Consider the following 27,222-nt stretch of genomic DNA (forward strand, 5'->3'; position numbering starts at 1 on the left):
GCATTACTGTTGACATAGGATGATAGTGTAGACAGCTGGTCTTGAATGTGATTGGTAGATCTTGAGACAGAGCTGATACCTCAGTTAGCTGCATTGTAGCAGATCTATTTGTGACACGGGAGAGAGTAATTTATAAAGATGGAATCTAGCTTGGTATATTCCCAAGAAAGTATGGATGTTTTCTTTTACTCTGTTGAATGAGTGGAAGATGTTTTTACAAAAGTTAGGGAAAAAATACATACTACAGACACAAACTGATTAAATATTCTAGCAGATTGCCAGTAATGTCGAGAAATATCAATTTTTTTTCTGCCTCCTGCATGTTATTCAGGGTGTTTACAATAGAGTTGAATGATAGTTAAATTCCTCATATATCAGTGGATCTTTGTAGTTTGTATGGTAACTTGAAAATGCATTTATGGTAGTTAGAGAACAAATTTATTCCTGCTGGAGTTCCTGTGTATAGCACTTGACCCCTTGTGACAGGAATATATCCCTGACTCCTTTAGGTGGTTTTAAACTGCTGGTTTTGTATTGATGGCAACATTTAGCTCCTAAGATTAACAGTACCAGGTAATTGTCGCTGAATTCATGAGTTGTTTTCTGGTGATGTCAGCACCAGCTGAGGCTGTGAGGCAACGGTGGTGCACTCTAGTTGTGCAACCATATGTGTTTAAGGCCCATTGTGTCTGCACCAGTGGATTTAAAAACCTGACTACACTAATATCATTTTCCAGCTCTTGGCCTATATCCCTAGAGGCTGTGACAACGCAAATTAATGTTTAAATACTGCTTAAGTGTTTGGAGAGTTTTAGTCAACCAGCCTTTCAGGTAGAATTCCATACTCAACTTCTTTTGGTCGAAAATATTGTTCCTTAACTCTCCTCTTAACTTTTAACCATGCCTTAAATTTGTACCTTCTGGTCATTGACCACTCTACGAACGGGAGAAAAATGCCTCCCTATCCACCCTGTCAGTGCCATTCATGATTTTATAGGTCCTGTCTCAACCTTTTAATGCTCCAAAGAAAATAATCCTACCCTGTCCAATGTTTCTTCATAGCTCATTCCCTCCAGCCCAGGCAGCGTCCTGTTATCCCTCCTTTGCATCTTTCCTACAATGCGACGACCAGAACTGCACACAGTACTCCAGTTTGGGCCGAACCAGTGTTGCATGCAGTTCCAGAATATCCTCCCTCCATTTGTATTCTGTGCTTAAATGCAAGTTTCTTATGCGCTTTCTTAATTACACCTAGCCTGGTACCTTCAGGGCTCTGTCAATACGCGCATCAAGGTCTTTCTGATCCTAGGTACTTTACAGCACCCTGCCATTCATCGTGTAATCCTTTGCCTTATTAACTTGCCCCCAAGGGCATTACCTCATACGTTTTCACGTTGAATTCCATTTTCTACTGCTCTGTACAGCTGACCAGTCTGTTGATCTCCTCTGACAGTTTACAGCTGTCCTTATTATTTACCACCATACCAATTTTCATGTCATCTGTGATCATGTTGATTGTACCCTCTACATTTAAGTCCATATCATTAATGTACACCACTAACAGGAAGAGCCCACCACTGAACTCTGCAGAATCTCACTTGACGAAAGTGAGGACTGCAGATGCTGGAGATCAGAGTCAAGGTTAGAGTGGTGCTGGAAAAGCACAGCAGATCAGGCAGCATCCGAGGAGCAGGAAAATCGATGTTTCGGGCAGGAGCCCTTCAATCAGGAATGAGGCTGGAAGCCTTGGGGGTGGAGAGACAAATGGGAGGGGGTGGGGATTGGGAGAAGGTAGCTGAGACTGCGTTAGGTGGATGGAGGAAGGGGTAAAGGTGATAGGTCAGGGAGGAGCATCCAGCCACAGAAGCATACATCACTATCACACCCCGCTTCCTGCCTCTCAGCCAAGTTTAGATTGTATGTGCCATTTTGGCTTGGGATACTGTGTGCTCTTACTGTGTTGACAAGTCTGCCATGTGAAACTTGTATCAAAAGCCTTGCTGAAACACCACATCAAATATATGAACCTTTATCAACACACCTGGAGACCTCCTCAAAATTGAATCAAATTTGTCAAACATGACCTTCCTTTAACAAGTCCACGTTGACTATCCCCAATAAATCACAGTTTAATGTCTTCTGACTCAATCTTAGTAGCCACTTGCCCACCAATTGTAGTTTGACTGACTTCTAACTTCCTGGTCTATCCATTCCTTTTTTTTTAATGGTGCTCGGTCCACTTCTGTTTGTCATTTATATAAAATGATTTGGATAAGAATTTAGGAGGCACGGTTCGTAAGTTTACGGATGACACCAAAATGAGTGGTCCAGTAGACAGTGAAGAAGGTTGTCCAAGAGAAGTTGATCAGTTGAATCAGTGGGATGAGGAGTGGCAGATGGAGCTAAATCTGGATATATGTGAGGGATTGCATTTTGGTAAAACAAACGAAGACAAGATTTAAACAATTAATGGTAGGATCCTGGGTAGTGTTGTCGAACAGAGAGACCGAAGGGTTCTTGGAAGTTTGTGTCACAGGGTAGGTCGGGTGGTTAAGAAGGTGTTTAGCATGTTTGCCTCAATTGCTCAGACCATTGAATATAGGAGTTCAAACGTCACGTTGATGTTGTATAGGATGTGGGTGAGGCCTCTTGTGGAGTACTAATGTGCAGTTCTGGTTGCCTTGCTGCAGGAACGGAATTATTAAATTGCAGAGGGTTCAGCAAAGATGTGCCAGGATGCTTTTGGGACTGGATGGTTTGAGTTATAAGGAGAGGCAGGATAGAATGGGACTTCTTTCACTGGAGAGTAGAAGGGTGACCTTTTATAACATGTTTTCACTCAGGGTTGTTCATATTGGCAATGAATGCCAGAATAAGTGGTAGATGCAGCATAGTTACCATATATAAAAGACACTTGGATAGATATATGAATAGGAAAGATTTAGAGCGATGTTGACCAAAGGCAGGCAAATGGAACTAGTTTATTTTGGGAAACGTGGTCAGCACAGATGAATTGGACCAAAGATCCTGTGTGTGACTATAATAACGAGACAACACCAGCAGTTTGTTCAGCAGTCCGCCGGTACTCTGGTGCCTCATTTGTTGCCAGAGAATTTGAAAATTACTGCTTAGACTCCTGATACCTCATGCCTTGCCTCCTACAACAGTGTTGGAGGTGCTGAGCCTGGAGAGTTATCTACCTTAAAATCTGCACCCAGTCCTTCATCCTGATCTCTATACCTCTGTTGTTCTTCTCTATTATGAAGACATACACAAAGTATTCTTTGAGGACCATGACCTAGTCCTCTGGGACTACATATAAATTATCTCTGAGACATTTGGGGCTTTACTCTTTCCTTAGTTATTTTATTGCTCTTAAGAGCTTTTTTTAAAGATGTTTTCCTTTATTCTACTTGCCAATGCTTGCTTGTGCACTTGCTTAGATTCCCTTACTTCCCCTGCATTCCTTATCCTCCTTTTATGGATTCTACATTATTGAGCCCTCAGTATCTGCCATACATTTGTTTTTTCAGTCCTAATCTTTATATCCCTTGACATCCAGGGTTCTTCGGTCCCATCCTTTATCTTTACAGGGACATATTTCCCCTGTTCTCTTGTTTCCTCCTTGAAAACCTCCTGCTGCACTGATACAGTTTTATCTGCAAGTAACGGCCCTCAGTTCACTTTGACCAAATTGCATTTCAGTAAAAATCAGTCTTTTCCCAGTTTAGAACTTTTATTCCTGAACCACCCTTATCCATAACTATCTGAAATCTAACTGAGTTATGGCCACTATGTCCAGAATACTCCCCTGCTGATACACCATCCTGTCTGGGCTCATTTCTGAATATTGCATCCAGAGCTGCTCCCTCCCTTGGTAGGCTTTCAAGATATTGGCTAAAATGTTCTCCTGTATGTAAATTAAGAATTTTGCTTACTCGCTACATTATACACTAAAACTATCTCAGTTAATATTAGGGGAACTAAAATCCCCTATTTTACTGTCTTATTATTCTTGCACTTCTCTGAAATTTCATTACAAATTTGATCCTGACTCTTTGGGGGTTTGTATGGCACACCCAACAATGTGTTTGCCCATTCTATGGGGTATTTTTGTACTTCTGCCCATCTGTTCTGATCATCCTTCCAAGATATCATCTACCTTCACTTATGTAATTGTTTCCTTGGTCTATATTGCAAATTTCTTAAAGAAATTTACTGATGATTTTCTTTCAGATTCTTTGAGTATCTGGAATACAAAGTTTCAGACACTCCAGGGATGGAAGGAATTCCCAGATGGAAGCTGTGGCCAGGTACCTTGCTTTTCTATGTTGCCTGTAACATAGAAAGGGGTGTGATTCCTCTCTTTAAATGCTATACGTTGAAATGCATCAAAATTGTCAGTCTTACCTAGAGTGTTGTATCTTTCAAAACTACAGAAAGAGGTTATTCACATTTAAAATATTGTGTGGACCTGCCTTAAGTGGGGAGTGCTCCTCATTGCCAGTCTTAGTGTAAAGTTACCCTGTGTAATTGGTCACATATCCTGCACCTCATGCTTTGTTGCCTGAGTTCAGTCCATGGGTTATTTGAGATTTAACCACATTATAATGTTCCAGGGATCACATTGTGATTCTTGAAACTGGAAAGCCTAGCTTTTATTGTTAAACAAAATATATCACCATAATTGATATATCACAGGCACTGTCACAAGCATCTTTTGGAAGGGAATTGATTCTGTGTTAAATCACATGAATAGCAGTAGGATCTTTTCTTGCACGTCAGACCGCTTGATGAAAGTCCATCCATAAGTAATGTGGTGTCAAAGTGAACTTCCATCCTTCTGAATTGGAGACGATGGGAGGAGATGGATTTTACAATGGGAATTTTAGGAAACGTCAGCAGTAAGGAAAAGTTCTTGACAGAGTTGTCATTTCCTTTTTGTTGAAGTTTTGTTTTTATTTTTCAGTTATGGTGTTGTTATGGGAAGCTCTTTGTACCTCATGGCAAGGTGCTGACTGTGATTCCATTTACCTGCAAAACATCTTCCCTAGCAGCTGTCCTTGGCAAACTCAAACAGCCAGATGCTGCAGGTAGGTACCCACTGTTTAATGTATCAGAATGTCATGTTATTTTCAGCACTTTGATGATTTATAATAATGTTTTGCATATATGGACATGATATTCATTTATAAGTGTCCTATGCTGACTGGTTGATTTTTAAGACATTTCTTTCGGTGTTTCTGGTTTGTAGACCATGTGTTTGAGGATAATATTAGGCTTGAACACAGCATCTTTGTCAAAATAGACTACCTCTGTATTCTGACAGCTAAATACTTATTCAGACAAGATGAAAGAACACTGCATCTTTGGAAAATGCTCCAAAGTCACTGAATCACAGGTTCCTTCACTTTTCCTTTCAGATATGTATGTGCAGAACATACTTAGTTTGCTAATATTCTTTTAAGTAATGTAACAATTGATGTGAACAATGTCCTACTGGAGCTTTCTTGTCTTTTCTTCCTCAAAAGTAAAAGCTATTTCCAATGTTGTAAGCTGGAATACACTGCTTCACAATGAGCAGTCTGCTGAGCTGGAACAAGCTTTTTCACTCACCCCTGCTGAATCAAAACGCATGAGAAATGTAAGTATGTGTTTTGACGTTTGGCATGTGTTTTCCTGTTAATTAACTTAGTATATTGTAAAAGGAAAAGAAAGCTTCTCATTCTTCCCTCATGTTACTATACTTAATGGTTCTTTCTATCTACTTTATCTCTACATGTGACTGACACTTTCATGTCAACGAGTAAAGTTATTCTTCTCATCATGATCTTTTATTCAGAGGCTATTCTTCCCCTGAATCTAGAACTCATACCCATGGAAGATCTCCCTTCTGCATCTACTCTTTCTATCCTTTTAAGAATGTTGTAAGTTTCTATCAGCTGGCCTCTTCTTCAAAACTCAAGAATGGAGGCCTAGTCTCCTCACAGGCAGTCCCACCATCCCAGGAATCAATCTGGTGAACCTCTGCAGTGTACCCTTGGGTAAGGAGACCAGAACTATGCATGCATTTGCCCTGTACTCTTGTTTCCTCCTTGAAAGCCTCCTGCTGCACTGATGTAGGTGTATCCGCAAATAGCAGCCCTCACTCCACTTTGACCAAATTGTATTTTAGTAAAATTAGTCTTTTCCCAGTTTAGAACTTTTATTCCTGAACCATCCTTATCCATAACTATCTGAAATCTAACTAAATTATGGTCATTGTTTCCAGAATGCTCCCCTCCTGATATACTATCCGTAAGTCTGGGCACATTTCTGAATATTGCATCCAGAGCTGCTCCATCCCTTGGTAGACTTTCAAGATATTGGCTAAAAGTTCTCCTGTATGTAACTTAAGAATTTTGCTCATTCCCTACATTATACACTAAAACTATCTCAGTTAATATAATATTTTACTCCCTTATTATTCTTGCCTTTTGTACTGTGACAATCTTCTGTAGCTAATATATTGATCCCATCTCTCCTTATCGGGATATTAATGTCTAATATCCTTAATGTTCAGTTGCTAGTCTTGGTCTCCAATATTGACAATAAAACCATACCCTTTTACTTATACTGTCGCCATCAAATCTCCCAGCTGGTTGCAAATACTTCATGCATTCGGTTAGTGCTTTTAATTCTGCTTTTGTAATGCTGCTTTCTAATTTGACCCTAAAATGTTTGTAATACTACTCCCTGATTTGACCCTAATTGATTCTAGGATTTGTTTTTGCAACTTTCCACTTTGATTTACAGATTTTCCACTTCCCACAGCTAGCTTTATGTTTATCCCATCTAAATTTTATTTGGTGGGCCCAATTGGACCCGAAATGTTAGCGTCTTTGTTTCTCTCTCTTCATGAATACTGACAAGCCTGCTTGGTTTTCCCCCAGCATTTTCTATTTATTGATTTCTGCTTTCCAGGATTGCAAATATACCCTGTCTGATTCTGCTGCATTAAAGTCAACATGTGAAATAGCATAGAGTGTAAAATCAGTATTTCATCCTTTTCCATGGGTTCTTCACCAATCGTTAACTTCAAATTTATCCCCAGAACATCTGTTTTTAACAAATATTTCCAGGTGTATTGTCCTTTGGTGAAAAAGCTCAATAAGGGAAAACCTGACAGTTTAGACATTAACTTTACATTTTCTGCGTTGCAGCTGAGAAACAGAAAAAGTCGAGGTGCGAGTTCTCCATCACAACTCATCTCTCTGGAACAATTTCTCAGTGTGATTCAGGTAAACAAATGATCTAACGAGTGTCCTTGTTTTGGCCTCAATGTGTGTTATCATTTTCTCGCTGTTCTCCAACCAAGATTTATTGATCCAAAAGCTGTGTTTTTTTTTTGAGATGGTGCTGTAAAGCTCTGTTTCAAGGACATATGTAAACAATTTTCGATTGTGACTTGTGCAAATAGTGTGGATGCTTCCTGTGACATCCCTCACAACTGTTGCAGCACTCCTTCTGTGACTCCCAGCTGTTTGCTGTATTCAATCATGATTGTAACACAGATTTTTGGTTAATTTAGAATACTTAGTAATTAAGTTTGCTAGTCTAATTTTGATTCTATTTGAATTGGTCCATGTATCCTGGAAAGTAATATTTTAATACAGGTTGAGGTGCTCACTTAATTTACTTATTTCTTGAATGGTTGTTTCGCACAAGCAAAAAATCACTTCAATTTAAAATCTTGATGCTTTAATAATGTTATTTCAGTCCATGGAAAGTAAAATTAAATTTTAAACTCAATGAATCCATACTGCAGCAAATTACATTGACAGAGCTACTACCATTCTTACAGACAAGGATTGTAGTTATGGAATAAGAGTTACATTATAACTTGTATTATATGTTTAACTGTAAGTGTTGAAGGCAGTGATTTTGATTCCTTCAGCCCAGATAAATAAAACCATCCTAATTTCAGAACCACTTATTTCCATCTGGTTCCTTTATATAGTTGGGAGGAATCCCAGAGATTACATATTGTAACTTTCTCTTTTTTGGGTCAGTTGATACTAATGAATTACAGTATTATCCTGGCTTGGAATAACACTCTGCATTCACTTACACGTGTGCGCGTGCGCACACACACACACACACAACCCCCACCCCAGACAGAGACACACACACAGACAAAGACCCACATGCACACATATATTTTGTGGGGTGAATTTGTACTTGCAGAGTTACATTGTACTTTGCTCAAAAACTGAATGCTTTCATGTAGAACTCTGAACTCAAAAACTGCATGAATTTATGTAAAACTCTGTTATCTCACTTTTTAGATTAGAATCAATCTAAACATCATGGCATAGACAACAAACACAGGGAGCTAACACCTTCAACATGTTGTCTAGCTATCACCATTGTTAACAGCTAACCCGAGAATGCAACTTTAGAAAAAAGGTTTTGTAATTTACACATGAAAGAAGTGAAACTATCACTGTATCCTAACAGATGAAAGGCTTAACAGAAATCAGTTTTTCAATGTATAATTTCAGTTACATCACACTGTAAATTTTTGCTATAAATTCTGTGTTACGATCAAGCCCTCCACTATCACCTGATGAAGGAGCGTCGCTCCGAAAGCTAGTGTGCTTCCAATTAAACCTGTTGGACTATAACCTGGTGTTGTGTGATTTTTAACTGTGTACACCCCAGTCCAACACCGGCATCTCCAAATCATGGAATAATCCAGCTATTTATGTAAATTATATTGTCATTTAATTGTCACCGGCTATCGTAATTGTTCCATTCTTTCAAAATATGGGGGTGAGGAAGCATAACACCAAGTGAGGCAAAACCTGGGTATGTTGGGATCATTGGTCCTTCTGCGTTGTGAATAGAGGTACGAGTCACTCTGTATTGTTGCATCTGGTGCTGTTTGGTGCATTCCCCAAGTTCTGTCACAGCAGTTACTGAGCTATCAACTACTTCAACTGGAGATCAAAGATGGATCTTGTTCACAAGGACGCAATGTACAAATCTCTGGATAGAGGACAAAATGTATCCACATAATCACAGAATTGTTACGGAGGAGATGGAAGCCATTCAGCTCATCCTGCCTGCACCATCTCTTCAAATAAGCACCGTTGCCTCGTACCAATCTCTTGCTTTTCACCCCTACTCTTGTGCACTATTTTTATCAAAGTGCCCTCTTGAAAGACTCAATTGAACCTGCCTCGATTATGTTTGTGGCAGTGCATTCAGTACCCTAACCAGTTGCTGAGTGCAAACTATTTTTTCTCTCATCACTCTTGCTTCTTTTTCGCATTACTTTAAATCAGTGGCCTCTCATTCTTGGTCCTTTAAAAAGTGGGAACAGTGTTTTCCAATCTACTCTATCCAGCCTACTCATGGTTCTTAATGCCTCTATCACATCTCCTCAGCTTCTCTCCAAGGAGAAAAATAATCCCAAATTCTTCAATCATTCCTTATTACTGAAGTTTTTTTCCATTCCTGGAACCACTCTTGTAAATCTCTTATCTCCAATGCATCATCGCCAGCTGAGGTCTATCAACTGTCTTAATTTCCTTGCTGTTGTATTCAATACACCCATTAATAAAAGTAAGGACACTGTGTGCTCTATTAATTGCTCTCCATCTCAACTGCAATCTTCAAAGATCTGTGCTCTCTTCCTGCACCCCTTTAGAATTGTGCCCCCTATTTTATATGATACAGCAAGCCTTGTTTTTACCGGCACCTTATGAACTGGCACTCTCAATGAACCAGGATAAATTATGTACTTGAAATACCAGATGTTTACTGCATTATCGTGATCTCTGCAACATCTGAGTAGTCAGTTGAGGGTGCAAGTGAGGAGGCTCTTTGCTGGTAAGTTTTATTCAAGACCGTATTGGATTATTATTTGTGATTTGTGCTGTGAATAAAGTATTACAGTGAAGTGTACACATTTTGTATTACGTATCTATTACTTAGTGTAGGTTTTTACATGGATTATGTAGACTATAATGAGTTTTGAGAAGATTTGTAGCTCAGGTTGAGGTTCTGGATGTAAGTTTGCTCGCTGAGCTGAAACATTCGTTTTCATTTTGGTTCTCTCGTTGTGGGGTTGGGCCTATCGCCACTTGTTGGTGAGTGTTGGTACCTGCAAGCAGTGTAGTGAAAACAAACATTCCAGCTCAGCGAACAAACTTACATCCATTAGGTAGACCTCTTGAACAGCCGGAATATTTGATCAAGTGCACACACCTGGCCCATAGGTGCTGGTTAATAAAAGGTTTGCTGTATTTCAATGTTCTTCCAACCGAAGTGCATCACCTCCCTTTTTTCAATCTTCTGTAATGTTTCTACTTGAATTATTTTGTAATGTACTTATAAATAATTGATGAAGTATATTATTTCAAAAAAATGTTCTATTCTTTCATAGACTAGTACAAAAGAAGAAATAGATGAACGACTAAAGATATTGTTAAGAAACCTGAAGGCCTCCAATGCTCAGCTAATTATTGCACAGATTGCTACAATCCTTGTAAGCAGGTGTAAGACGCAGGTGAAGTTCTACCCCCAAAAAGCACTAATGAACATTTTAAAGACACAGATGCTATCTTACAGGTGAGAATTCTCTCTTAAATACAAGGCAAATACTTCTCACCAAAAACAGAAATGTGGGCTTTTTGGATAAGGGTGCTAATGAGCTTGTCACTTTGACAATGTATTTGAGCAGCAAGTCAATTTCCTTTTTGAAATAAGGAGTTTCCAAGTTTAGCTCATTGGTTGGATTTGTCCTATTACCGAACACCCTCAACCTTGGGAGCAGGCTGGGAGGTGAGGGGTAGATTGATGGTTGGATGCCATAATAACTAACTTTCCACTTTAATGGCCACTTTAAGGGCCTCTTCCAGAAGTAGTCAAGGTGAATGGAATGTGGAAAGGCTAACCCTTCTGGTTGAACCATAACCATCAATAAACCTCCCCCACGCCCCCCCCCACCCCCCACCCCCAACACTCCTGCCTGACATTTGCAATTGACCCACCCTCCTCCTTGGGTCTTACCTGATTGACCCTGGTGCTGTCTGGCCCTACTCACCTCTGGGCCTTCTCTGTGGCTAGTGACCACAGGGTCTGCTGTAATTGCAGCAGTGGCTACCATACGTGACAATTAATTATGTACAGTGATGATTTCTGTCCTTAGGGTTGACAGCTCTTTTTGGGAGGGAAGATGGGGTAAGACATAATTTTTCACAGCTAATACTCCCTCAATATGTTTTTACTCTGTCTGAAAGCACATTTCATTTTTTTAAGTAATGTGTATTGATAATACTGCAGATGTTGGAAGTAAGATAGATAAACAGAAAATCCTGATAATATTCAAGAGACCTGCAGAGCAACAAAGTTAACTTTTCTGGTTAGAATACCAATTTGAACGTTAACTCTGTTTTTCTCTCTCTTTTTCCTCAGTTGCTGGGTGTCATGCATGTTTCCAGCATTTTCTATTGTCAGCTGCATATATTTAGTTGCTCTGACCTATTAAAAATCTACTACTACACCAGCAAAATAATATAAGAACTGGCAATTCTACTGCTGAGGAAGTTGAGCTTAAGGTGTATGGCCCACGAAGTAGGTTTTATGGAAGGTGCATGGTGATGGGAATTATATTTGAATTTTTTTGAACTTAAACCATTCTGAAAAGGAGAAATTACTGCTTTGACAACAAAAAAAAATGAAACCTTCCAATCTTTGAAACTTGGAGTGAAACTAATTTGTGTGATAGAAGAAAGGCAACTCTTGTTATCAACCCAAAATTCTGCAGTATTTCAAAAACTGGATAGTGTTCTGAACACCTATAATTCATAATTTATTCTACTACGGAATGCAAAGGTATCATGCAAAAACAGTTTTACTTCAGTGATAATAGATTACCTTTCATGTGAACTAAGTGCTGAGATTTTTTTTATATAGTAGTAAAAAGTTGAGGTCTGCAGATGCTGGAGATCAGAGCTGAAAATGTGTTGCTAGTTAAAGCACAGCAGGTTAGGCAGCATCCAAGGAACAGGAAATTTGACGTTTCGGGCCAGAGCCCTTCATCAGGAATATGTTTTTTTATATACTGTTGGGATCCATTATTAAGGTTAGGCAGTGTAAGAAACTTTATTGTTAGGTAGTGCTCACGTAAGGTAGTATTAGCAAGTCTGGAACTTGTTAGCTTCACTAGACAACAGTAAGCCATTATGTTACACTAAGAACAGACTGAAAAGCTGATAGCATAGCCTGAAGAGGCCCCAGGGAGGGTGAGAGATAACAGGACATTACAGCCGTGTCTAGTTACACGTAGCTCAAACTGAGGTAATAGAACGTTATCAGGCGAGACCCAATCACATATGAAAATTCTGAGTTTTACCAAATAAGGATGTAGCACTGGGATGCGAGGGGCTAAAAGCTAGACAAAGAGAACAATAGATCAGAAGGCGCTTTCTCCAGTGAGCAGTAAACATCTCACTGTATTTTTGTGTCCGTCTCTCTCTCAGTAAACAGCTTATATTTTGAATCAGATCCAGTGTTTCTCTCCTTCAAACGAACACGGGGACGGTAGCTCCATCCTAACAATACCAACTCTGAATTTCTTGCCACTTAACTGTAGCTGTGAGGCAACAGTACAGCTGAGTTTGGGCAGGTCTAAACCTCTACTTGTTTCGGTAGATGTTGGAGTTTTCTTCTTTGCAAACAATCTCAGTCCTGTTAAATTATGAATTGTTTATCAGCTTGTGTCCAGATTTGATGGGAGTTGCATTGCAAGAAGCCGACTATTCCCTGTTGCAGTTCTGCCTTCAACACTTCCCTGACATCCCTGAGGCTGTTACATGTGCCTGTTTGAAGCTTTTCCTCAGGTAGGTATTAAGAATTGACATCTTGTTGCATGAAAATGTATGACATAAGTAATTAACCAGTCTTGTTTAAAATATTGAGTTTGTTCATTTGTAGGTTCTCTGACTTGTTTTCTGAAACTAGTTCCAGTGGAACCATGTTTGGCCATCTTAAAAATGGATAAATATGTTTGTTTGAAATGAAAAGCTTAATAAACCCATTAAAGCAGTTAACAGTTTTTCATTTAAAACTGGAGTGTACTTTAGATAACAGGTACACTAAGGTTCTTAGATTTGCACTACTTGCACAGCTGTTGTTTTACCCATGTACTGAGCCATCTGTAATAATGTATAGGCTGTCAATCTAATTAAATGTTTGAACTAACTATCGGCTCCAGTAAAACTAAGATACCGTTCAATGAGTTAAATGTCAGTTAGTGCATATGCAATGAAAATCCTCCAGTGTTCAGAAAAATAATGTGTAAATGGGAAGATTGGGTTTCTGAGATCTCTTTCTGGCCTCTGTTGCAGGCATAAAATAGAATGGTTTTTTAGCAACTGGTACTGCTGTATTGCAGAGTTCATGAAGCCATGTTCCTGCAACAGTTTCCCACATGACTAATACTTGCTGAAAGCACGTAACCACTGGGAGGAAGTGTCTGACCAGACTTAGTTCAGAAACCGCTTATAAATTGAACACAATTCTTTATCAAGGAAGTGTTTTCAATCAACTTTCTCAGAAACTTTTACGTTGTTTTTATTGATTTTTTTTGCCATTATCCTGATAGTAGACATGCAGGGTAACTGAAGTAATTTATTTTTAATTTTCCCTCAGTGCCAATGATTCTGATCTGGAAAATATCCCTGTGGATTTAGGCTGTGTGGCCTCATATATTGAATCGGACCAGAATCCTTCAAAAGCAGAAGAGAAAATGGTGATTGTAGAGAATGGCTTCAGTCCACTTCTGGAAGAAGACAGCTGTGATGGAAAACAAACCCATGATCCTTTGCAGACTAATGTAAAACCCATATGTCCAGTAGGCCTTAAAAGGGCAGCTTTGCTGTATCCATTTTTCTAAGTCAAAAATGCATATGGTTAAAAAGATGATATGTCTGAAAATATTTGTCTCAATACTCAGGAAGCATTTTCTGATGATTATTGTTGGTATGAGATTAACGTGAAAGTAAGTGGGGATTTGGCCAAATTTACTTGTAAAATGTGACTGACCATTGTGAATATTTTATTCTTTTAATTCCCTCATTTACCTCAGGCAAGCCAGTCAAGGATTCTGTGGTCAATTCTGGGAGATGTGTCAAAGCAACTCTAGTTGACTAGGCTGCCTGCACTCAAGAGCCTGGCCTCTTCCTTGTCCTATGAAATTGTTTCGATAAACATTACTAATGCTGTGTGAAGAATTATGAGATGAGCCATTCTCAATTGCAACATGCCCCAACCATTGTCGTCTTGCATTTCCACATGAGATACCGTTTGGCTAAACTATGGAATGTAAGGAAATCATCTTCTCCACTCTCCAAACACTTCACCACAGGAATAATGTATGACCCATAAACTAAAAGAGAATATGGTCAAATTAAAACTTTCATGCGAAACCGCAGGAAAATGATAAAGCCAATTTGCTTAATGACTGTTTCCAGAGGTAATGAACTTCAAAAGGATCCAGTGCTGCTTCAAATGTATAATTTTAAACGTGCTGACAGAACAAAAATCTTAAGCTTAACAACACTGGGGGATTTACAACCAAGCTCAATAATTTGTGTGAAATGGTTATGTTAAAATGTGTACTGTAGGATTTGAATTGTGCTGAGGTAGTTAAGCTATTCAGCCAAAACCAATTAAAACAACATCTTTCCAGTGACTTGGTATGTACCTCATATCATTGATGAAATGGGATAGCTGTATGCCATTTGAAATTACTATTTCCTCAACTTTCCTGATGGTTAATTGGTTTATCACAATTGTAATGATCCATTCAGATCAAAATATTTCTAGTTGATCTCACAAGAATAGCATTTGGGATGATTGTGATTGTACGCCTTCCTCTGGTAGACACCACAAAAATCATGGTTCTGACGATCTGTACTAATAGCTAAAAGCACTACAAACAACTTTAAGTATTTTGTTCCTGAAATTACTTTGTAAAATGTTGGCTGAAGACGATGGACTCCTCTAGGACATTCCCTGCAGTAAGTTGTCATTAAATACTTACTCCATGAGTCTCTCATGATGAATGACCACTTGAGTAAGATATCAGCGGTTACATGCTCCCCAGCAAGGGTTGCCATCAAGAAGAACAGAATACAGATTCAGTAGTGGTGAGGAAGTGTATGTGTGTGTGTACACATACATACACACACGCACACACCAGCTAATCTGCGATAGACTGACCGTTGATTTTCAGGGTTCACAATCGCAGTTTCGAAATGTAGGTGGGAGACAATTTGGAGTAATTTTTAGTTTGTGTAAGAGCAGCAGTTTACATATGATATGTGGTTAATTAGAAAAGGAAAACATACAGCCCATGACAGATGCAAACACTACACTGATTGCAATACTGTGCTGGAGAATAGAGAGTTGGAGGCACATCATACATTTCTTGCTGCCTTTTGTGATGGTCTTTGGTGTCAGCTGCCTTTGTTCTTCACTTGAGCTGATATAGGGGAAACAGGAAATGCCAAATACGTGATGTTGAGTTACCATGGATTTCGGGAGGCCCCAATTTCCAGCAATGCAGATTCTTTCCAACCTATCCGTCTTTTTATTTGTCTTCCATTCTCTTGCCTCTCACTGTCTTTTGATGACGTTCCTGTTAAGCTATCAAGCAAAAGAAGTTGTGTAATTTTTGTGGTTACACCTGTTCAAATACCACAAGAATAGTAAATACTCCAATTGAATTGCAAGACAGTAACATGTATCACAATCATTCCAACTAGCTAATTAGAAGAAAGATTTCTCGAGTCTAATCAAATGTGGTATCATCCCAAGTTTATATGGACCTGTCAAATAGATTAAACATGGTAGTTTGAGATTGCTTTCAATGATTTATAATTATATGTATGAGACTTTTATCATATTGACCTTTAGTTTTACTATTTGTGTGAAGCTTTCTTTAACTGCAGTGCACAGAAATGAAATTCTGCTGTCCACGTACAGTGAATCCTTCCTTTTACCTTTCCTCAAAGATCTCTCTCTTCCTCAAGTGATGGTGAGTATAGATCTTCAAAGTATGCAATACTTTGTAAATATCATACTGGTCAATAGGATATTTCAATAATTATGTCAATCAGTGCAGATTAAGTGGAATTTTGTTTGTTTCTGTGTCTGACCTATGCATAGTGACTCGAGCAGAGCTGACCTAGAGAACTCCATGCAGTGTTATCAATATTGACTAATTTGGGTTGCTAAAGGGAAGAAAATTTGGGAAAGAAAGTACTCTATTTCAATGAACTGTGGTTGCCAATGTGGCACTTTTTTTCATTTTTGTAGAGGTGAGTTTGAATTGAGGATTGCACTGCCCTCCAGCTCACATTCACAGACATGATTGTTATTGCTTTGGCTTAAACTGATTTCTCTTTTCCTAATTTGGAAATTTTTTAACTTTATTGTTTTGGGGAGCAAGATTTGTTTTGGAAGAATCTCCCACTATCCACATCCTAAAAACTGACTAAAAACTAAACTGGACTTGACAACTAAACACTGATAAGAGCAGGACAGGGGCTAGGAATACTGCAGTAAGGAGCTCACCTCCTGACTCCCTAAAGACTATGCACCATCTTCACGGCACAAGTCTAATAATGGGAAAACACCAGTTTGTTTAGCAGTCCTTTGGCACCTCGCCTGTCGCCAAGCAAATTTGAAAATTACTGCTAAGGCGCCGGTGCACCGTGCCTTGCCACCCTCAACAGCCTTGGAAATATCAGGCCTGCAGATTTATTCAAGTTAAAATTTCCACCCAGTCCTTCACCCTGATCTTTGTACCTGTGTTGTCCATGTCCATAATGAAGATCAACGCAAAGTATTCATTGAGGACTATGTCCACATCTGAGTGAATGTGTAGGTTACCTCTGTGACCCTATAGGGCTTTCCTCTTTACCTGATTATTTTCTTGCTCTGAATCAAAGTGAAAAAAGAATGTAATTCCTTAATTTTACTTGCTCATGCACTCTCTTAGCTTTCCTAATTTTCTTTCCTAAGTGCTCCCCGCATTTTATATACACCTCTATGACATTGGTCCAATTTGTCTCTGCCGACCAGATATCCTAAAATAATTTGATCCCATTTGCCAGCCTATGGCCCATATCCCTCTAAACCCTTCCTATACGTATACTCATCCAGATGCCTTTTTAATGTTGCAGTTGTACCAGCCTCCACCACTTCCTCTGGCAGCTCATTCCATACATGCACCACTCTTAGTGTGAAGTTGTCCTATGACTATGACTCGGGTCCCTTTCAAATCTGTCCCCTCTCTCCTTAAATTTATGCCCTCCGGATTTGGACCTCCCCCCAAGCCTTGGAAATTACCTTAGCTATTCACCCTATCCATACCTCTCATGATTTTGTAAACCTCTATAAAGGTCACCCCTCCTCCTCTGCTCCAGAGAAAATAGCCCCAGAATATTCAGCCTCTCCCTGGAGCTTAAACCCTCCAATCCTGGCAATATCCTTGAAAATCTTTTCTGAACCTTTCAAGTTCCATAGCATCTTTCTATAGCAAGGAGACCAAAAAGGGAAACAGTATTCCAAAAGTTGCCCTCAATGGGGCAGATTCTCTCATGAATGTCAGTGAGAGTCTACAGCACATGGACTGCAGTGGTTCAAGAAGCAGGTTCACCACTGACACCACTTCAGTGGCAGCTATGGACAGGCCAATCAGCATTGTCCACATCCAGTAACTAAACTAACAGTTATATTGTTTGGTTTAACTTTGCTGCTTTTGGCTTTACACCTTGAGAGTTGGCATTTCTGTTTTTCATTTGGTTCTGCTCCAAGTCTTTTTTTAAACTACTTATATTAAGAACGCTGAAAACGCTCATCTGTTTGATTTTGGGTAAGTCAAAGTTGCTAAAGTAGAAACACCAAAAACTTGAAACTCTTAACGTTGTAATGAGATTAATGTATTGGGTTAGCAAAACAAGAAGCAAAATCTCTACATTACTGGTTGATGGGCAAGTCATTGACATAACACTGAGTCATTCTGATATTTGCTATTGTTAAGGTATGTGGATGTTCCATTGCAGTTTGCAAAGTCATCCTGATGATTTTCTTCCTTCCCCAGTTATTTCTTCAGTATATGCAGTATCTTTATGCAAAGCATTGTGAAACTGTCAATATAAAACTTCCAGGGACAAGGATCCCCACAGTCAACCAGGTATATCAAATCTTATCATTTCTATGCTTCATATTTGTTCCTACAAACTTGAATCCAGCTCACATTGTTATTAATGATTTTGTGTCACTTTCTTCATTTTTAATCGCTGAATTTGGGACATTGTGAAAGAATTTACACCAATTCATTTGTGGTACATTGTAACAGCACAAAAATACAAATCTGTAATAGCTCTGTGTGAAAAGTCTTGGTAGACCCCATGTAGAAAATGGACCATTACTTGAACAAAAGGGTTGTGATGTTAACTGAGCCATACATTTGAGCAAAGTGGGCCATCTTGCCTTTGCCCATTCTCTAGCAATGCAAAATGGGCAATGTGAAACTGTGTTATGTGACGATTGAGGCAAGTTACGTGGATATATTTACATGGAGGCTGGATAGGTACATGAAGGAGAATGGGTTGAAAGAATGTGCTTATACAGTTAGATGAAAAGGAATAGGAGGGAACTCCCATGCAATGTGAACAGCAACACTGACAAATTGGTCTGGTCCATTTGCGCTGTAAATTATATGTCATAATTATAAAGACCAAAAAGATCTCGGGTTCATTCTTCACTGTGTTGAGTAGACAATACTGCCATAATTATGGTACTGGATTGGCAATCCAGAGATTGTGAATTTGCAGTTCCACTACAGCAAAAACCTAAGTAACATTTCGTCAATCTGGAGAAAAGAACACCATTGGAAACTATTGTTTTGTTACAAAGATAACACTACTGTTGTACTATCCTTCCTCCACCCTGTCACTGACCAATCTTTCTTCCAGGTGAGATTCTTATTTGTAGCTGAAATGGCCAGTTGTCATTTAGATATGCAACAACTTGTATTTGTTGCACCTTCTATGTGGTGAAAAAGGTACCAAACAACTTCATAAAATTGAACAGTTAACAGTCACACAACACCAGGTTATAGTCCAATAGGTTTAACTGGAAGCACTAGCTTTCAGAGCGCTGCTCCTTCAGGTGGTTGTGGAGTACACAATTCTTACACACAGATTTTATAACAAAGGTTTACTGTGAGTTTTGAGAAGATTTGTAGCTCTGGTTGAGGTTCTGGATGTAGGTTCGCTCGCTGAAATGGGAGGTTCATTTCCAGATGTTTTGTCATCCTACTAGGTAACATCTTCAATGGGCCTCAGGTGAATCAGTGTACATGATTCCTGCTTTCTATTTTTATGTTTGGGTTTCTTTGGTGAAGTCATTTCCAGAAAATCAAACAAAGTATTTTTCAATGTATAATTTCAGTTACATCACACTGTAAACTTTTGCTATAAATTCTGTCTTACAATTATGTAATCCACAGCCACCTGCTGAAGGAGCAATGCTCTGAAAGCTAGTGCTTCCAATTAAACCTGTTGGACTTTAACCTGGTGTTGTGTGAATTTTTTTTTACTTTGTACACCCCAGTCCAACACCGGCATCTCCAAGTCAGAAAATTAAACACTAAGTCAAATCAGGTCATCAAGAGCCTAGTACTTTGTTCCTCACTGAGTGTTGCCTCTGTGGGTAACAAATGCTGACATTGCGAATCCCTTGCCCAATGATGCTGATTAGAGACGTTGCTGATTACTGTCCATGTTTTGAAGTTGTGAATAGCTACTGACTGTTGCCCTACTTTCAGGTCTTGGACTGGATTTCTCTGTTGCTGGATGCTCACTTTACAGTGTTGGTCATGGCAACAGAGGCTCGTGAATTAATTACCCACCTTCACAAATTCATCAGATCCCAGGTATGGTATATATACAGATGGCATAGAGTCATAGAGATGTACAGCACAGAAACAGACCCTTCAGTCCAACTCATCCATCCTGACCAGATATCCTAACCCAATCTAGTACCACCTGTCAGTACCCAGCCCATATCCCTCCAAACCCTGATATACCCATCCAGAAGCCTCTTAAATGTTGCAATTGTATCAGCCTCCACCACTTCCTCTCGCAGCTCATTCCATATACGTACCACCCTCTGTGAAAACGTTGCCCCTTAGGTCTCTTTTATATCTTGCCCCCTCACCCTAAACCTATGCCCTCTAGTTTTGGACTTCCTGACCCCAGGGAAAAGACTTTGTCTATTTATCCTATCCATATCCCTCATGATTTTATAAAACTCTAAGGTCACTCCTCAACCTCCGATGCTCCAGGGGAAACAGCCCCAGCCTATTCAACCTTTCCCTATAGCTCAAATCCTCCAAACCTGGCAACATTCTTGCCAATTGCTTCTGAACCCTTTCAAGTTTCACAACATCTTGCTGAAAGGAAGGAAACCAGAATTGCACGCAATATTCCAACAGTGGCCTAACCGATGTCCTGTACAGCCGCAACATGACCTCCCAACTACTGTACTCACTACTCTGACCAATAAAGGAAAGCATACCAAACACAGCCTTCACTATCCTACCTACCTTTTACAATATATATTAATGATATAGAAGATGGTATTAATAGTAACATTAGCAAATTTGCTAATGATACAAAGCTGGGTGGCAGGGTGAAATGTGAGGAGGATGTTAGGAGATTACAGGGTGACCTGGACAGGTTAGGTGAGTGGACAGATGCATGGCAGTTGCAGTTTAGTGTGGATAAATGTATGGTTATCCATTTTGGTGGCAAGAACAGGAAGGCAGATTACTACCTAAATGGAGTCAAGTTAGGTAAAGGAGCAGTACAAAGAGATCTGGGTGTTCTTGTACATTATTCAGTGAAGGCAAGCATGCAGATACAGCAGATAGTGAAGAAAGCTAATAGCATGCTGGCCTTCATAACAAGGGGGATTGAGTATAGAAGCAACAAGGTTCTTCTGCAGCTGTATAGGGCCCTGGTGAGACCGCACCTGGAATATTGTGTGCAGTTCTGGTCTCCAAATTTGAGGAAAGACATTCTGGCTATTGAGGGAGAGCAGCGTAGGTTCATGAGGTCAGTTCCTGGAATGGTGGGACTATCTTACGCTGAAAGTTTGGAGCGACTGGGCTTGTATATCCTTGAGTTTAGAAGGCTGAGAGGGGATCTGATTGAGACGTATAAAATTATTAAAGGGTTGGACACTCTGGAGGCAGGAAACATGTTCCGCTGATGGGTGAGTCCCGAACCAGAGGACACAGTTTAAAAATAAGCGGTAGGCCATTTAGGACAGAGATGAGAAGAAAGATCTTCACCCAGAGAGTGGTGGGTGTGTGGACTGCTCTGCCCCAGAGGGCAGTGGAGGCCCAGTCTCTGGATTCGTTTAAGAAAAAGTTGGACAGAGCTCTCAAGGATAGTGGAATCAAGGGTTATGGAGATAAGGCAGGAACAGGATACTGATTGAGGATGATCAGCCATGATCATAATGAATGGTGGTGCAGGCTCGAAGGACAGAATGGCCTACTCCTGCACCTATTGTCTATTGTCTCTTACCTGCGATTCCACTTTCAAGGAGCTATAAACCTGCACTCCAAGGTCTCTTTTTCAGCAACACTCCCGAACACCTTGCCATTAACTATATAAGTCCTGCTAAGATTTGCTTTACCAAAATGCAGCACCTCGTTTATCTGAATTAAACTCCATCTGCCACTTCTCAGCCCATTGGCCCATCTGGTCCAGATCCTGTTGTAATCTGAGGTAAACCTGAGGTCACCATCTATTTCCCTACATTCTATATCTTCCATATCCACTACACTTCTGGTGTAATCTACAAACTTACTAACTGTATCTCCTGTGCTCGCATCCAAATTATTTACGCAAATGACAAAAAGTAGAGGACTCAGCAACGATCCTTGTGGCACTCCACTAGTCACAGGCCTCCAGTATGAAAAACAACCCTCCACTACCACCCTCTGTCTTCTACCTTTGGGCCAGTTCTGTATCCAAATTGCTAGTTCTCCCTGTATTCCATGAGATCTAACTTGCTAATCAGTCTCCCATGGGGAACCTTGTCGAACACCTTACTGAAGTCCATATAGATCACATCTACCGCTCTGCTCTCAATCCTTTTTGTCATTTCTTCCTCAAAAAAAACTCAAATCAAGTTTGTAAGACATGATTGCCCACGCACAAAGCCATGTTGACTATCCGTAATCAGTCCTTGCCTTTCCAAATACATGTACATCCTGTCCCTCAGGATTCCCTCCAACAACTTGCCCACCACCAACATCAGATCACTGGTCTATAGTTCCCTGGCTTGTCCTTACGGCCCTTCTTAAACATTGGTACCACGTTAGCCAACCTCCAGGTCTTCCAGCACCTCACCTGTGACTATCGATGATACAAATATCTCAGCAAGAGGCTTAGCAATCACTTCTCTAGCTTCCCACAGAGTTCTCGGGTACACCTGATCAGGTCCTGGGGATTTATCCAGTTCTATGCATTTCATGACATCCAGCACTTCCTCCTCTGTAATCTGGACATTTTTCAAGATGTCACCATCTATTTCCCTACATTCTATATCTTCCATATCCTTTTCCACAGTAAACACTGATGCAAAATAATTATTTAGTATCTCCCCCATTTTCTGCCGCTCCACACAAAGCCGCCTTGCTGATCTTTGAGGGGCCCTATTCTCTCCCTAGTTACCCTTTTGTCCTTAAAATTCTTTGTAAAAATTCTTTGGATTCTCCTGAACTCTATTTGCCAAAGCTATCTCATGTCCTTTTTTTACCCTCCTGATTTCCCTCTTAAATAGACTCCTACTTCCTTTATACTCTAAGGATTCACTCGATCTATCCTGTCTATACCTGACATATGCTTCCTCCTTTTTCTTAACCAAACCATCAATTTCTTTAGTCATTCAGCATTCCCTGTACCTACCAGCCTTTCCTTTTACCCTAACAGGAATGTATTTATCTGAATTAAACTCTATCTGCCACTTCTCAGCCCACTGGCCAATCTGATCAAGATCCCATTGTAATCTGAGGTAACTTCCTTCGCTGTTCACTACACCCCCAATTTTAATGTGTTGAAGATATTTTATAATCTCTCATACTAGCTATTGTTTACATTAAGTTCACTGAGACTTTTGCTTAAGTGTAGTGAGTAATCTTTTTGACCACCACTTGTTGCATTCTTAAATGTTCACTTAAATCTTTATCCTTTTCATCTAAAAGTCTTTCTCGTTGGTCTACTGTGTCTAAATTGGAATACTAACCCTACCTCCTGGTAACTGGAGGAGGCAATAAGGTCCAGCAATCCCCTTCTGGATAGCTTTAATCTGATTTTCACTGTGCGACCAGATTAATAGGCCAGGTTAAGGAACTCATTCTATGAGGTCCACATGGCTGACCTCATTACATTCAGTACACCTAGGCTCACCGATCTATAGCTTTTCCTTGCAGCCTTTCTTAACTAATGGCAAAACATTAACCACACTGGCATCTCACCCATGGCTGTTAATACAAATATCTCAGCTAGTCGCTCCACAGTTTCTTCCCTAGCTTCTTACAAGATACTGGATACACTTGATCAGATCATGGGAATTTACCGACTTTTATGAATTTTAAGACCTCCACATCCTCTTCAGTAATGTGAATTCTTTTCAACACATCACTCATTATTTCCCGAGTTCCTGAGGTTACTGTGTTTTTTCCCTACAGTAAATCGTAACATGAAATAATTGTTTAAGATCTCACCCATTTACCTTGGTTCCGCAGATAGATGGTCTTGCTGATCTTTAAAGGGCCCTTTTCTCTCCTTAGTCACTCTTTTGTCCTTATTATACTTGTAGAATCTCTTCGGATTTTCTTTAACCTTATCTGCCAAAGCTATCTTATTGTATTTTTGCCATCTGAATTTTCTGGAGTGTACTTCTACATCTACTATACTCCTCAAAGGATTCACTTGATCCTCGCTGTCTGTACTGAACATCTCTTCTTGACCTAAACTCAATATTTCTCATCATAAAACATAGTACAGAACAGACCCTTCAGCCCACAATGTTGTGCCAAGGATTAATCCTACTCTAAAATAAATTACCCTAACCTGTGTAACCCTCAATTCACTACTGTCCATGTGCATCTCCAGCAGTTGCTTAAATGTCCCTCTTGACTCTGTTTCCACCACCACCCTGGCAATGCATTCCATATGTTCACAACTGTCTGCGTAAAGAATTTAGCTCTGACGTCTCCCCTATACCTTCCTCCTAACATCTTAAAACTATGATCCCTCATGGCAGTCAATCCTGCCGTGGGGAAAAGTCTCCGGCTATTGATTCTATCCATGCCTCTCATACCTTGTACATCTCGATCAAGTCACCTCTCTTCCTCCTCTTCCCCAGAAAGAAAAGTCCGAGCTTAGTCAACCTCTCTTCGTAAGACAAGCCCTCCAGTCTGGGCAGCATCCTGATAAACCTTCTTTGCACCCTTTCCAAAGCCTCCACATCTTTCCGATAATAGGGCGACCAGAACTGGTCACAATTTTCCAAGTGTGGTCTCACCAGGGTTTTGTAGAGCTGCAGCAAAACCTCATGGCTCTTAAACTCGATCCCTCTGTTACTGAAAGCCAAAACATCATATGCTTTCTTAATAACCCTATCCACTTGGGTGGCAACTTTGAGGGATCTATGCACTTCAACACCAAGATCCCGCTGTTTCTCCACACTGCCAAGAATAATTTCATTAATCCTATATTCAGCATTCAAGTTCGACCTTCCAAAATGTGTCACTTCACATTTATCTAGTTTGAACTCCATCTGCCATATTTCAGCCCAGCTCTACATCCTGTCAGTGTCGAGTTGCGGCCTGCAACAGCCCATCAATGGTACTTCCAACCTTTGTGTCATCGGCAAATTTACTAACCCACCCCTCAACCTCCTCATCCAAGTCATTTATAAAAACTACAAAGAGCAGAGGCCCAAGAACAGAGCCCTGTGGGACACCACTCACCACTGACCTCCAGGCAGAATACTTTCCATCTACAACCATCCTCTGCCTTGTGTCAGCCAATCAATTCTGAATCCAGACAGCCAAATCTCCCTGTATCCAATCTTCCTGACTTTATGAATGAGCCTACCATGGGGAATCTTATCAAAAGCCTTGGAAGTCCATATACACCACATCCACTGCCCAACTTGCATCAATCTGTCTGGTTACCTACTCAAAGTACTCAGGCGACTGACTGTGTGGAGTTTGCACGTTCTCCCCGTGTCTGCGTGGGTTTCCTCCGGGTGCTCCAGTTTCCTCCCACGGTCCAAAGATGTGCGGGTCAGGTGAATTGGCTATGCTAAATTGCCCGTAGTGTTAGGTAAGGGGTAAATGTAGGGGTATGGGTGGGTTGCGCTTCGGCGGGTCGGTGTGGACTTGTTGGGCCGAAGGGCCTGTTTCCACACTAGGTAGTCTAGTCTAATCTAAAAAAACTCAATAAGATTCGTGAGGCATCCCGTGTCCCCTACTCTTGCCAGCCTTTCTCTTCACACCAGCAGGATAATGCTGTCCCTGAAGTCTCATGACCTTGCTTTTGAAAGCCTCCCACTTGCCAGCCTCTTTGCGCTGCAAGTAGCTTCTCCCAATCAGCTATAGTACAGTCCCATCAAAGTGATCACCCATTATTTCTCAGCTCTATTCATAGCTTCACTGGACAGTCTCCCAGGGATATCCTCTGTCAGTATTGCCATGATGTTTTCCCTCATCAAAAACATACATCTTTTCACCTTCAGAGTTCCCTTTAACCCATCTGTTCAGACTTCCAAATGTTCTATAACTTAACCACCACATCCCTCTAATTCCATATTATTTTTGTCATAGGTGTCCTTTTTATAAATTATAAATGCTTTTTCAGGCCTTATAAGTGCACCCACCTCCACCCCTACAAAAGAGAACTTTGCAATCATCCTCTTCCTTCCAGGTACGCTACAAGCCTGAGCCTGATATTTTAGGAATCCATACAGGTGGTCTTAATTAACTCATGTTTCTCCAATCATCAATTAAGGTAGATAAAAATTAGATTAGGTACATGGAATTAAAATTGATCTATTCTGCAGCAAGCAAGTGAAGATCTTCAGTCTGATCTGACCTCACAGGTGGAATTATTTAAAATGGGTCACCACAGTTAACTGTTCAAACTTGCAGCTTGATCCATTTCAGGCTAGTATCCGTTCGGTCTTAGAATTTGAGGAGCAGCAGGTCTGAAGGTTCAACTTTGAGAGACTGAGTCCATGATAGGGATACAACAGATTTATTTATAAATGGCAGGAGCCACTCAAGTTCAAGTACTCCACTTCGATTCTAAACTTCAAAAGCAAAAATTACAAATTGCTGGATGTAATCCAGTGACCAAGTGATCTTGAACAGAATCTGAATTCTGGTAGTTACGAACTTTTTTCTAACATTTTTGAAATTTCTCTGGCAGGTTAGATTTTACTCTCAGCTCAGCAAGATTGAAGGAAGTCTTCAGAATCTACATCAACTAAAATCACAGAAGAATGATGGACTGTATTCGATTGAAGTGATAGAAATATTTTAGTGTACAAATTTGTTAAAAAGCTATATGTAACATTTCCATTATTTGCTTTGAGTTGTATTTATAATATGAAAATCTTAATTTTCTTCAAACATTTAAATGTTGTATTTCACTGAAATAAATGCTACTTTTCATATACTTTTTAAAGTCTGTATCTATTAGTTGCCCGCAGAGAATGCTTGAATGTAGTTAGGCTTATAGGGCAGCACGGAATAGGTTTTGCTGATAATGTAAACGTAAAACTAGGGAAAGCCAATTGTTGTACATTGATATTCAACATGTCAAAACTGGACTGGAAGTAGCTTGAAGATAAACTAATGTTACGTCAGTTCAGTAGTAGACATTCATTTAAAACAGAGGTTGAACTTTGAAGTCTCGTGCCTTACCACCTTTTTTTGCTATGTAGGTAAGGTGGTTAAAATGATCTTCTATACACTTCACTTTTTTGTCTCAGCCAGTTTAAAAATAAAAAAACTCTAAAACTGAAACAAACATGATCTTGGCCCAAGCTGGTACAGTTCTGGTCATCCAA

General features: G+C 40.0%; 1 protein-coding gene across 1 annotated transcript in view; it reads left to right on the forward strand.

The window, feature by feature from the left end:
- The window catches only part of nol11 (nucleolar protein 11), a 42,654-nt gene extending 15,936 nt beyond the window's left edge, over positions 1-26,718 (forward strand). Inside the window, exons 8-18 of the mRNA XM_060844445.1 lie at positions 4,237-4,313; positions 4,970-5,093; positions 5,532-5,644; positions 7,203-7,280; positions 10,433-10,617; positions 12,765-12,890; positions 13,702-13,929; positions 16,012-16,090; positions 18,161-18,253; positions 19,892-19,999; positions 26,580-26,718. Of these exons, the coding sequence (XP_060700428.1) occupies positions 4,237-4,313; positions 4,970-5,093; positions 5,532-5,644; positions 7,203-7,280; positions 10,433-10,617; positions 12,765-12,890; positions 13,702-13,929; positions 16,012-16,090; positions 18,161-18,253; positions 19,892-19,999; positions 26,580-26,693 (1,325 nt within the window). The 3' untranslated portion in view covers positions 26,694-26,718. The remainder of the gene's footprint in view (positions 1-4,236; positions 4,314-4,969; positions 5,094-5,531; positions 5,645-7,202; positions 7,281-10,432; positions 10,618-12,764; positions 12,891-13,701; positions 13,930-16,011; positions 16,091-18,160; positions 18,254-19,891; positions 20,000-26,579) is intronic.
- Positions 26,719-27,222: the final 504 nt, after the last annotated feature.

The sequence above is a fragment of the Hemiscyllium ocellatum genome, chromosome 25 (genome assembly GCF_020745735.1).
Source record: "Hemiscyllium ocellatum isolate sHemOce1 chromosome 25, sHemOce1.pat.X.cur, whole genome shotgun sequence".
Classification (NCBI taxonomy): Eukaryota; Metazoa; Chordata; class Chondrichthyes; order Orectolobiformes; family Hemiscylliidae; genus Hemiscyllium; species Hemiscyllium ocellatum.